The sequence below is a fragment of the Otolemur garnettii genome, unplaced genomic scaffold (genome assembly GCF_000181295.1).
Source record: "Otolemur garnettii isolate 467f Iridium unplaced genomic scaffold, OtoGar3 scaffold00083, whole genome shotgun sequence".
NCBI classification, from domain to species: Eukaryota; Metazoa; Chordata; class Mammalia; order Primates; family Galagidae; genus Otolemur; species Otolemur garnettii.
The window spans coordinates 4397388-4409941 of record NW_003852478.1 but is presented as its reverse complement, the minus strand read 5'-3'; the positions used below and the strand labels follow the sequence as shown (position 1 = coordinate 4409941).

General features: G+C 35.0%; 1 protein-coding gene across 3 annotated transcripts in view; it reads left to right on the top strand.

Annotated features, from left to right (window-relative positions):
• The window catches only part of NFXL1 (nuclear transcription factor, X-box binding like 1), a 49154-nt gene that overhangs the window by 34533 nt on the left and 2067 nt on the right, over nt 1-12554 (top strand). For all 3 annotated transcript variants that reach the window (XM_023515982.1, XM_023515983.1, XM_023515981.1), the window contains exons 16-20: nt 1245-1266; nt 1689-1829; nt 4822-4988; nt 7666-7735; nt 10837-10941. In XM_023515982.1, coding sequence (XP_023371750.1) covers nt 1245-1266; nt 1689-1829; nt 4822-4988; nt 7666-7735; nt 10837-10941 — 505 coding nt within the window. The remainder of the gene's footprint in view (nt 1-1244; nt 1267-1688; nt 1830-4821; nt 4989-7665; nt 7736-10836; nt 10942-12554) is intronic.

The window sequence follows — 12554 nt, the reverse complement described above, 5'->3', positions numbered from 1 at the left end:
GAACCCGCCACCTTAGGTGTACGTGGCTGGCGCCTTAGCCGGTTGAGCTATAGGTGCCAAGCCAGAAGTTCCTGGCTTAATAGCTTATTTCTTTTTATCATTGAATAGTAGATCATGCATTCACCTGCTGAAGGACATTCTGGTTGCTTCTAACTTTTGGAAGCTGCTATAAACATGTAAGAATAAAGCTGCTATATGCTATGAACATTTATGTGCAGGTATTTGAATAGACGTAAGTTTTCATCTCATTTGGGTGAATTCTTGGGAGTGCGATTCTTTGTAGGGAGCTGCCAACCTGTCTACAAAGTGGCTGTATCGTTTAGCCTTCTCATCAGCACTGAATGAGAGTTCCTGTTGCTCTGTATCCTCACCACATATGGCCCTGCCAGTGTTTTGGATTTTAGCCATTCTAATAGGGGTGTGGTGGCACATCTGGTTTTAATGTGCAATTCCCTAGTGACAGAAAGTTGAGCATCTTTCTGTATGCTTATATTCCATTTGTTCTAGCACCAGCCATTCACTTGCCTTTGCTCTTTCGTCAAAGATGAGTTGTATTTTTGTGGGTCTCCATTTGGGCTTTCTGTTCTGTCTCACTGATTGCATTAGGGTGGTACCTATCTTACAGTTGAGGAGCAAATGATTGGTCCTTCTGACCCTCTCATACTTTCTTGATTACTGTAGTTGTATAGTAAGTTTTGAAGTCAGGTAGTGTCAGTACTTGGGCTTTGTTCTTCAATATTATGTTGACTGCTCTGAGTCTATTATGTTTCTATAAAACTTTAAAATGAGTTGGTTTATATGTATCTCATAACTTGCTGGGATTTTGATTGGAATCATGTTGAATCTGGATAAAACAGAAAAGAAGCCACATCTTAACCATTTTGAGCTCTTCTGTCCGTGAACATATATTTAGATCTTTGAACTCTTTAATCAGCGTTTTGCGGTTTTCTCATATGCCTCTTGTATATATTTTGTTAAATATATACCTATGTATTTCATTTTTTGTGCTAATAGAAATAGGCTTATGTTTTTAATTTCAAATTCCAATTACTCATTGCTGATGTATGTAGGAAATCATTTGGCTTCTGTATACTAATGTTGTATCCTGTAACCTTATAATAATTTATTTCCACATGTGTTTATTTCTTACTCTTAATAAAATTAACAGAGTTAGCTTCTTTGCTTTGGATATCTTTTTTGAAGAATTTACAGTGTTTTTATTTTATTTTATTTTTTCCTTGCAGGGAATGTCTTGGGAAACATGAGGTAAGTTATAGGTACAATTTTTAAATAAAACTTACAATCTATGTCTTTTCCACAATAGTCATTAAAAATAATAAAGTCAGCGTATTATTATTTCAGTGTATTGAAGCGTGCAAAATTTTGTCTACTAATTTTAAAAGTATACTGTGCTTTTATTTTGAAAATTAACCACATACATTCACTGTGGAATCATACTGAATTTTCATTTTAGGAAGAGAATGTTTTGCTTCTTTGCATTCATTTTTTAGAACATTTTGATGGGTTACTTTGGTTTTAATAATAATTCATTGTTATTAATGAAAACCTATTAGGCCTTTCTTTATGAAACTTGAGCTCAAATAATAGCAGAGTCATTATGGAAAACATGGGTTCAGAAGGTTTTTGTGTGTATATGTATTATGCTGATTACCTTGTTTTCTTTTAAGGTGAGTCCTCTCCCATGCCATGCTGTAGGACCCTACTCTTGTAAGAGAGTTTGTGGACGAACTTTAGATTGTCAGAATCATACGTGTATGAAAGAATGCCACGAGGTAACTGAAGTGGATGGCTGTACTGGCAAAAACAAGGTAATGTTTTTAGGTTGGATATATATATATATATGTGCTCACAGTATGCTTCAAATATTTTTTCAGCAATTATACTACAGTTTTTTTTTTCTGTTTTGCTTAGTTTCTTTCCTCTTTTTTGCCCTCATTCCGTCTCCTTCCTTGTTTTCCTAAGACTACTGACGTTAATAGATTGGCACCACTGTATACGAGATCTCTGTGCTGTCTCACGATAATGTGCCTTTAACATGGAACTCTTTCCATGGAGCTTTGCATCTTCTTAGATAGTAGCAATGCCACCTCCGCTTATTTCTATTCATATTTCTGAGTTTAGAGCATTTGTTTAGTTATTTTTCAGACCTAATACATGATAGGTGGTCACAATTTTAATAAATTCCTAATCTTTTTGGGAAAATAAGTAGCATCACAGATGTGTATGTCTGTGTATATAATAAATTAAAAGCATTTTATAGGAATGTGAGAAATCAGTTATTCAAAGATCTCCTAAAAATTGCCATTTCATAGGGAAAAAATATACCTAATTAAATATTAAATCATACTAAGCTTTATTTTTAAAATATTTTTATAAATTTCCATTCTATAGGGGTCATAATGTTAGCATGTATCTTAATGAAAAAAAGCCAGAAATTTTAAGTTTTACTTTATTATTAACATTATATTTGTAGATAATTTAATTATTAGTTGAATTATGTTATTGAAAACTTTGCTTGGATTACTAGAATTTTTCTGTCTTCGATTTGGTAATTGTGGTACATGGCAGCATGAATGCTCATAGCATTATTCTCGTTCCTGTACAGATACGTATGTAAATGTAATGCTTATAATTTCTTCTTCACTACATGCCTTGATTCTCAAAAATGTAATCATGATAAAATGAAAATGATATTGGAATTGTACTAGTCTTTCCTAGGAGATATAATTTATATTGGAAGTGATCCAGAGAGATAGCTTAGTGCAAGTGGAGACTCAGTAATCCGTTTCTTTTTCATATCTGGGAGGAGCTCACATCATAAGTATAATTTTTGTTTTGCAGATAAGGAAACTGAATCTTAATATTGTCAGGGGACTTACAATCACATAACAGGAGAGTAGCAAACCAAAAATTAGTGTCCCTGCTCTCTTACCTCTCAGCCCAGTAGGCTCTTCTTCACTCATTTAAATCTATTTAAATAGATTGTTGGAGGTGCACCACAGCCAGGAGGAGCAAAGGAAGCAGACTCCGTGTTGACGTTGGTTCCACTTGTACGCTTTGAGATTCATCGCCTAACCTCCCTCAGTCTTTCCTATTTCAGAAGTCATATTGCCATTTTGACTCATGCCAGCGGTACGAGTCAAAGACATAGGAATCATGCTTGATTTGGTGATTACCTTTATTGTCCTTGTCTCACAGCAAATTCTGTTAGGTTTATCTCCAAAATAGATTCTGAATCTGACAATTTTTTATAACCTATGCTACTAACATCCTGGTCTAAGTCACCATAACCTGGTACCTGGATTTCTATAGTGTTTTCCCGACTAACCTTTCTGCTTTCACTTTTGTTTTACTACATCAGCCAGATTCATCTTTTTAAAAATGTAAGTCAAGTGTCATTTCCCTGTTCAACAGCCATGGTAGCTTTCAGTCACTCTCACATTAAAATCCACAGGCTGCATGATAACCACAGAGGCTCTAATGATCTGAGTCCTGACACCTTTCCTCCTCCTCATCTGACTGCTCCTTATTCTTGTTTGTTCACTTCTGCTTCTCTTCTTGCTGTTTCCTGAACATTCCACATTTGTTCTTCGTCACAGCCATTATACTTATTATTCCTTTTCTCTGGAACTCTTCCTTGTGGCTCTCTTCTTCTTTTAACTCAATTTCTGTTCAGATGTGGGCTTTATCAGGCAGGCATCCTTCTTATGCTCCCATCCCTTTCTGTTATCTTGTTTTATCTTTCTTCAGAGTACTTATGAAGACATGATATTATGTTCTTTCTACTTTGATGTAAGTTCCTGGGACCTGTCTCATCTATTCCCAGTGCTGGAACAATGCTTGGTGCATATGGATTGAATGAGTATTTGTGGAATAAATGAATATACTTTGTAAAAGTTAAAAAAAGATATATATATATATATATACACACACACATATATATATGTAAAAATTTTTTATAAAAGTGTTTTCATAATTTGACACATTACTTCTTTTTGGTCGTAAATGTCAAAAATAGCTTAGACTCTTATGAAAAGTAACTGCTGTAAGCACTGCTATACCTTGGATGATAGTAAAAGCATTTAACCTTCAGACTTAGTGTCCGTGTCTATAGATCTATCTCTGACTGACTTCTTCTCAGGTATGACATCCAAACCAACGGTAAAAAAACTTCAACTTTCTTTAGTAGATTCTGATGCTAGTTATATTTTTAAATTGCAAGAGCAGAGACAGAAGTCTTGTTAAGTTACAGTGAGGTACATTTATAATATTTGTAAATGTAATCTAAGCTTAATTTACTAATGCGCTTTACAAATAAACTGCTGATTCTTCTCCTGTTTTCATTCCATGTATGTTTGTCATTGGCAAGATGAGGTAAATATCTCCAGAACTTTGCTGCGGAATTTTTAATGTGTTAACAGTTGTTGATTTCTTTAATTCAGTGATAATTATGTTTATCAGATGGAAATGAATAAACATTTTACTCCTTTTTTTTCTACTCCTGACTGTTCTTCAGGAAGTAATTTACAGTTTTAGTAGAGATACTTTATGTAGTCAAATTCATGTTAAAGATTAGACACTTTGACTTAATGAGGTTCTTAATATAAAAATCTTAAGTGAATAATGGTCATTTTGACACTCTTACTTTTCTTTTTTTTGAGTATTTTTAAGATAAATACATATTAACTATTTTTAAGAGCTGCAAAAGTATTTTAATGGGATACGTAAGTTTTATACCTTAAATATATAGAAATGTTAGACTTCTATGCTTAGGCAATTTATTTCCTTTCTATTTTTCAGGCTGGCCCAGAATGCCTTCATTGTGAGGAAGGGTGCTCTAAGTCACGGCCACCAGGCTGTCCTCACCCTTGTGTTTTACCATGTCACCCTGGAGAATGTCCCCCTTGTGTTCAAATGCTTAGAATAAAATGTCACTGTAAGATAACAAGCCTGTATGTGGAATGTAGGTAAGTGGACTGAAGAAATATTCTTATCTTACTAAAATTGTCTGAATTGATACTTCTTATAATTCGGAGCCCTTTACGATATACTTTATAGAATATTTTTCATTTGTATGGCTCAAATTCTGGAGACCTAGGTTATCCAGTAGATCTGAAAGGAAGATGTGTAGATGTTCTACTTTTTTCTTTATCCTGATTTCAAGCAGGAAAATTTTGCTTTTATTCCATTTGAAGATTCTATTTAAGATTTTGTTAGTAAAAGTTGTATCATTTCTTTAAAAAAATTAAGAAATACTACTTAACTATTTTATTTGATCAAATTAAAAAAATTAAAGAAATACTACTTAACTATTTTATTTGATCAAATTTGACTTATATAGACAGGTGTACATTGTTTTATTGTGCTTCACTTTATTGTTTCACAGATACTGCATTTATACAAATTGTAGGTTTGTGGCAACCTTAATAAAGCAAATCTGTTGATGCCATATTCTTGCTTTGTGTCTTTTGTGTTACATTCTGGTAATTTTCACAACATTTCTTACTTTTTCATCATCATCATATATATTATGGTGATCAGTGATTAAGTGATCTTTGATGTTACTGTTATAATTGTTTGGGGCACCATGGATGGAACCCTTGGTTCTCACTTTAAATCAAAAGCTAGACATGATTAAGTTTAAGGAGGAAGGCATGTCCAGAGCTGAGACAGGACAAAACCGAGGCCTGTTGTGCTAAGTTATGAATGCAAAGGACAAGTTCTTAAAGGAAATTAAAAGTGCTATTCCAGTGAACACAGGAATGGTAAGAAAGTAAGATAGCCATATTGTTGATATGGAGAAACTTTGAATGGTCAGGATAAAAGATCAGAGCAGCCACAACGTTCTCTTAAGCCAAAGCCTAACCCAGAAGAAGACCCTCACTCTCTTCAATTCCACAAAGGCTGAGAGAGATGAGGAAGCTGCAGAAGAAAAGTTTGAAGCTGGCAAAGATTGATTCATGAGGTGTAAGAAAAGTAGCCATCTCTGTAATATAATAGTGCAAAGTGAAACAGCGGGTGCTAATGTAGAAGCTGCAGTGAGCTATCCAGATCTAGCTAAGGTAGTGGGTGAAGGTGGCCACGTTAAACAGTAGATCTTCAGTGTAGATGAAACAGCCTTCCATTGAAAGACGATGCCACCTAAGGCTTCCATAGCTAGAGAGAAGTCATTGCCTTGCTGTAAAGGAAAGGATAAGGTGACTCTTATTAGGGGCTAATATAGGTGATGTCTTTAAATTGAAGCCAGTGCTTATGTACCATTTGGAAAATCCTAGGACATTTAAGAATTCTTCTAAATCTAGTTTTCCTGTGATCTATAAATGTAACAGCAAATCCTAGATAACAACACATCAGTATATAGCATAATTTACTGAATATTTTAAATCCATTGTTGAGACTTCATTAGGAAAAAAAAAAGACTCCTTTCACAATAATAATGCTTATTGACAATGCACCTGCTCATCCAGGAAGTCTTACGGCAATGTACAAGGATGTTGATATTCTGTCCATCATGGCATCTATTCTTGAGCTCATGGATCAAAGGATAGTTTCAATTTTCAAGTCCTAAAATTTAAGAAATATATTTTATAAGGCCATAGCTGCCAGATATAGATAGTGATTTATCAACCTGGACAAAGTAAATTGAAAACCTTCTGGAAGGGATCTGTCATTCTAGATGTCGTTAAGATCATAGGTGATTTATGGAAGGAAGTCACAATATCAGTATTAACCGGCATTTGGAAAAGTTGATTCCAACCTCCATGGATGATTTTTGAGGGGTTCGTGATCTCAATAGAAGGAATATCTGCAAATGTGGCCGAAACATCAGGAGAAGCAGAGCTTGAAGATATGACTGAATTGCTGGGGAAGGAGAAAAAAAGATCAAACTTCAAGAATAAAAAAGGGCAAAGGATGTGAACAGCCTATTGACAAAAAGAAATTAAAAAATGGTCCTTAACACATCAAAACAGAGAACCGAACTGTAATGACACACAAGGAGCCGTAAAGCACACCTACTCATTGTAAAATACCATTGTCCACTAAAAACGCTCTTGGAGAAGTGACTTAAGTCCTGGGCTGAGATAGGTATAGTACAAGAGGAGCCTGGGACATTTTTATCAGCAAGATAGAAAAAAGAAATACTAAAAGACAGATGGAAACATATCAAAAGGACGTGGGAACCAATTTAAAGACTCTGTCATGGGCCTCTGATGTTTATAATGTAAAAATCCAAATGATAGTGACAGATTAAATAAGAATCATTGGTTCATGCTGGTATTAATAAATAGAACAGGGGAGAGTGCTTCTCTATAGTAAAATAGATAAGTTAATAAATGTAGAAGATAAGATGGAGCTAGAAAATTAATTGTTTTGTAAAATCTTGGCTATTTCTCTGGTGTTCTGTGCTCTAGAATACTTTATGTAGTATCATTGGAATTAACTGGCTTTGAGTGTTTTCAGAGTTATCAGAACAGTTAAGTAATTTGAGGATAATTATTACAGATAGAGAAACAGTTAAAATATTTTTTGAGAAAAAAATACATAAAATAATTATGGACATGTTTAAAATTGAATTTTTAGAAGGAAGTGATAGAAAATGGACTTTGATTTGAATGTCATCAAAATTTTCTGTCTTGTTTTTAGAAAAATAACCACAGCTGATGAAAATGGAAAGAATCTCCTCAGTTGTTGCAAAAATCAGTGTCCTAAAGAGGTAAGCTTTAATAGAATCTTTTAAATTATGTTCCTTGGGCATTGTTCTCTTGGATTTTCTGTTTTCTTGTATGGCTGTTGTCTTATTTCAGATCCTTTCTGAAGAGTGTGGGTCTCAAAAGGAAATGTGATTAATTCTATAATAGTCTAATGCATAGGGTTAGAGTAGTAAGTGCACTTCATTTTGTGAAATTTGAGGATGTTAGAACTAGGAATGACCCTTTGAGAATTTTTTTTTTAAGAGAGTAATTTTAAGGATAGCTTATATACTTCATATAAAAAAATAGTGACCTAGTACTTATCCTCCAAAATGCAATTCAGACTTAAAATATAAATAGACTGAGAACTGTGTAGGTTGTAAGCAGTTAGTGAATCTGTAAGTTATTTAAAATGAGTGTGTGTGTGCACATGTGCATGCGTCTGTGGTGGGTCATGTGGGCGACAGACGTCCTCGTCCACTGTTCTGTGAAGAAGTTTTCATAGAAGATTACTCTGGACATTTTCATTGTGGCTTTTGGTGTTGGTACCATTCAGTTTATTGGATCTTTAAAGTTCACTGCTGTATTAAATTAATAAAAAGCATTCATATGTAAATAGTGTTTTTTAAAGATTCTGATGCTTGAGTAAATGTTGTATTCAAACTAAAAGTATCAAAAGTTTGAAAAGTTGTTCAGAGTAAAAAGGTAAAAACTCACAAGTGATTTATCCTGGTGGTAACTTGAGAAACCAAAGTAGTCCATCTCGATTTGGGCAGTTTGAAAGGGAGTGTGCTCCTTTTTGTGTTGCTCAGTTTGGTACAATGACAATTATTTGATTTGGGTAGGCATTTATAAAAGAATCCTTTTGATTTACAGAGGTACTAACTAGATGTATTAAATTTTCATTACCTTTATGTACTTATCTAAGTTTCTCATCCTGTTGAGAGTCAGGGAGAGATAGCAACTAAGTCATGCAGTATTAAGTCTTTAGGTATAAAACAAGAAACACCTTTTTGTTAACAACATTTTCTCTTAAACTTTGGATCACTTTTTTAGAAATTGACCTTGAGGGTTTAAGAATTTACGTAAGATTATTTTAAAAGAGGACATTTGAAGCAATAGTGATTATTTTAATAATCCCATAGTGAGATGACCATGGACACTTCAATCTCTCCCTTCCGAGTTTTCAGGTTCCCAGGAGAGAAAATCTGATTGGCTCATCTTGAGTCCAAGGGCTCCTCTTGACATAGGTGACCCAGCCGGGAGCTGGAACAGGGAGCTTAGCCTCAGCTGTGCTCCTGGGGAGATGTGGTGAACCAGGCAGCTGCCTCAGTTTCTGTCTTGTACAACTTTCAGCAGCACTGGATGTAGAAAGGCAAGGAGATTCATGGTGTAGTAGATGGGTGAGATGGTAGTGTCAAATAGACGATGTAGAGAAAAGAGGTACATATTTTGAGAGCAGAAGACTCAGCCAGAGAAAAGGAGACTTTAAAGATGTTGGTGAAATTGTGAAGAGTTAGAGGCACTGGCAGGAATGAAGGTGAGAGTGAAATTAAGAAATAAAAGGCTTGAAAAACCTCCGTGAGGCAAATATTCGATATTGAATAAATACTGAGCCTGTTAAGCAGTGTTCAGGCCCTGTACTAGCTGTAGGGAGAAATAGTTCTGTACTGGTCCAGGAATGCTTCGTGTGGAGCTTACTCAAGCTTACTCTGCCCTGTGGTAGGATTAGTCGGCATACACAACGTGAGTTATCTAAATTTCGTTTTAGTGTGAATGCAGAGGCTAAAAGTTAAAGAACAGGAAGCCTAGTTGTACACTAGAGGGTGACTAAAGACAACAGAAAAGGATTCTGAATTTTTAAAGTTGGTGGAATCAGTAGTTTGAAAGATCAATCTGGTGATCTCATAGAGATCAAAAATTAGAGAATTTAAATGTTTGTTAAGGTTTCTTCTATTTGCACAGTATCTTTGTTAGGGATTATGCAGTGAGAGATATGAAAAATATATAGATGCTTCTTCATTTATGATGGGGTAGCATCCCCATAAACCCATCATGATGTTGAAAATTGTAAGTTCTACCATCATAAATTGGGGATTGTCTGTGTAAAACCATAGCCCTCTACTAACTTATGATAATTTCTTTATAATAGCTGACTATACTGAGCTAATCCTTACAACTTTATAAAGTATTTATAAAATATTCCTCTTCACAGTTTTACATGTGAAATATAGAAAAGTCAAGTGACTTGCCTAGGGTCCCACGGTTGATAAATAGGGGATCTAGGATTGAGCTCTAGGTAGTAATCCCTAACAATAGTGTATTTTATTTACATTCAGAAATATAGGAAATATTTAGGAAAAGAGCCTAAAAGGGGGGCTCTTTTTTTTGGGTAACAATTCAGGACAATACAAGCAATGTCACAATAGTTTAGAATGGGAAATTGTACTAACTATACCTTTATTTACAAAATATTCATTATAGAATTTTAATAAATATTTGTTTACATGTTGATGTATAAATATAAAAATATTTAAAATATAAAATATGAGTTTGTTAATTTTCCTATTCATCAGTTTTGGCCTCCTAAATCATGTTTTAATATGTGGTGGCAAGAGTGAATGTCAGAGAGTAAAAGCCTAAGCAGCTGGGGACACGGCGCCTGCTGATAAAGACGTTTTCTTTCTTTCTCATGTAACAGTTCAGGGAAGGGAGACATGTCACTGTGCCCTGGGTGTTCACCACGAAGGGTTAGCTGACCTGTGGTGTCCTTAGAGCTCTGCTGGAAAAGAGCAGGGAGGTAACTCCTGAAATGATTAAGGCCCAAGTCACTTCTCCATACTTGCTCACATTCACGTGGCGGGAACTTAGTCACAGGGCTACAACTAGTGACAAGGGAGCTGGGACATATACTCTGGGAGTGGAGTTGGGGCGAATATTTAAAATTTTTATGTAATAAAAGTAATTTATATCTAAAAGAAAAATAATTGACAGATTAGCCTATTAGCCAGGATTGATTGACTCTGTGTGGCTGACTCTTTCTTAAAACAGTTGTTGGGGTGGAGGGAAGTAGAGCATGACCAAAATGTAAATATGTAATTGTTTTATTTTGGTTTTATTTTAGCTTCCTTGTGGTCATAGATGCAAAGAAATGTGTCATCCTGGTGAATGTCCCTTTAATTGCAACCAGAAGGTAAAACTTAGATGTCCTTGTAAAAGAATAAAAAAGGTAAATATGCTAAGTTTTTGAAAATACTTTCCTATGTAGGCTGGTTTTGTTTAGTTTGGGCTGTATGTTTTGGTAGTTCTTTGGTTTTAATTTTTGCCCTCTAATTTTTTAAAGGTTTTATTTCATAGATTTTTAAATTATTCAAATAAGCCTACCAATTGTTATAAATGCTTATTAAAAATCAGCTTTGGCAATTTAGTTTTCTGTAATTTAATACCAGAAGAAAGATCGTTTTATGTTGGAACCAAGGCCAGTGGCCTTTTTTTTTTGGATAAAATCAATGTGCTCTAGATTTGAGGTCTGAACAAGGAGCACAGTGTGAGTGATAAAGTGAGTCTCGTGGTTTAAGAGATGGTCTGGAATTAACCTTTGTTGCTCTCATCTGTGAAATTGTTTTTTGCCATCATTGTTGCCCTTTGAAAATTTTGCCTTAAAAAGACCTCATATGCACAGTTATATAAAATGAAATGACTTTCAAATTCGGAAAGAATTTTCAAGTAGTGATAACAAAGGAATAAATGGGTGAAAACTAATGATTGGAAGACCCAATGGAAACAAACTCTACCATTCAAAGAAACTTTTGAAGAAAATACAGGAAATACAGAAAAATAGAGTGGCCTAATAGTGTTTTTTTCCATTTTCCTTTCCCTTGGCAGTCTTAGTTGGCCATTTGACCCCTTGGAAACCAACTTGGTTGGCCTCCGATTTACCCTACCTGAAACTCATTTTGTTCTTCATTTCTCTATGGTTATTCTTTAAAGGTAGTGTCCTCCTTCTCTTTAAATTTACTTGTACATTCATCTGTACAACAGATACTTATTGGGGATCTTTTGTAGGTCCCTTGCTTTTCATTTATTTTCATCATTCCTCATATATTTTCCTGGGGTGGGTAACTTCTGAATTTACATTTATAGGCCTGACTTCTTAGAGAGTGGAATCTATATGTTTTCGATATTTAACTTGACCATGTTTACGTGAAAATAAGTGGTCAAGCCACTTTTAATCTGAGATGTGTCTTAAAGTTTCTTTGAAATCTCTTGTCTTATCCAAGTGCCTTCTGACACCCTTTAGCAGTTTGGAACAACTCTTTCTTAGGTTTTCACAAGAATTTCATGCTGAGTTCCTCGCCTCTAGCTTTCTACTTAGCTGATACAAACTCTTCAGTGGTTCTTTATCACTTATGGGAAGGGATATGTTTGTAAGACGTGTATGTGTAAGTATATGTGGACTTGGCATCTCAGGGAATCAGTGATAAGACCTTGGCCTGCGTGTCTAGTCTCATCACCCAGCAGTCAGCTCTGTGAATCTTTTACTGAAGTGCCCACACATATGTGCTGTACTCCGCCTTGGTCTATGGGAGTCTGTCTATTTCTTCTTCCTGTAAAATACAGTATTTTTTCCTTCACCTTTCTGTGTACTAGAATCCTTCTGATACTTTTTGTAGGCCCTTCCTTGTTTGTGAAGGTCTTCCTTCTGCTGACTCTCTTGTTAGATGTAAGTGCTCCTTCATTTTGGCTTTCTTTGTACTAGGCTCATTAACTCAGAGTGATTCTAGGGATACCTGTCACCTGGTTTCCTTATCTGTACAGTAGAGTTTATGTACTGACTTATTA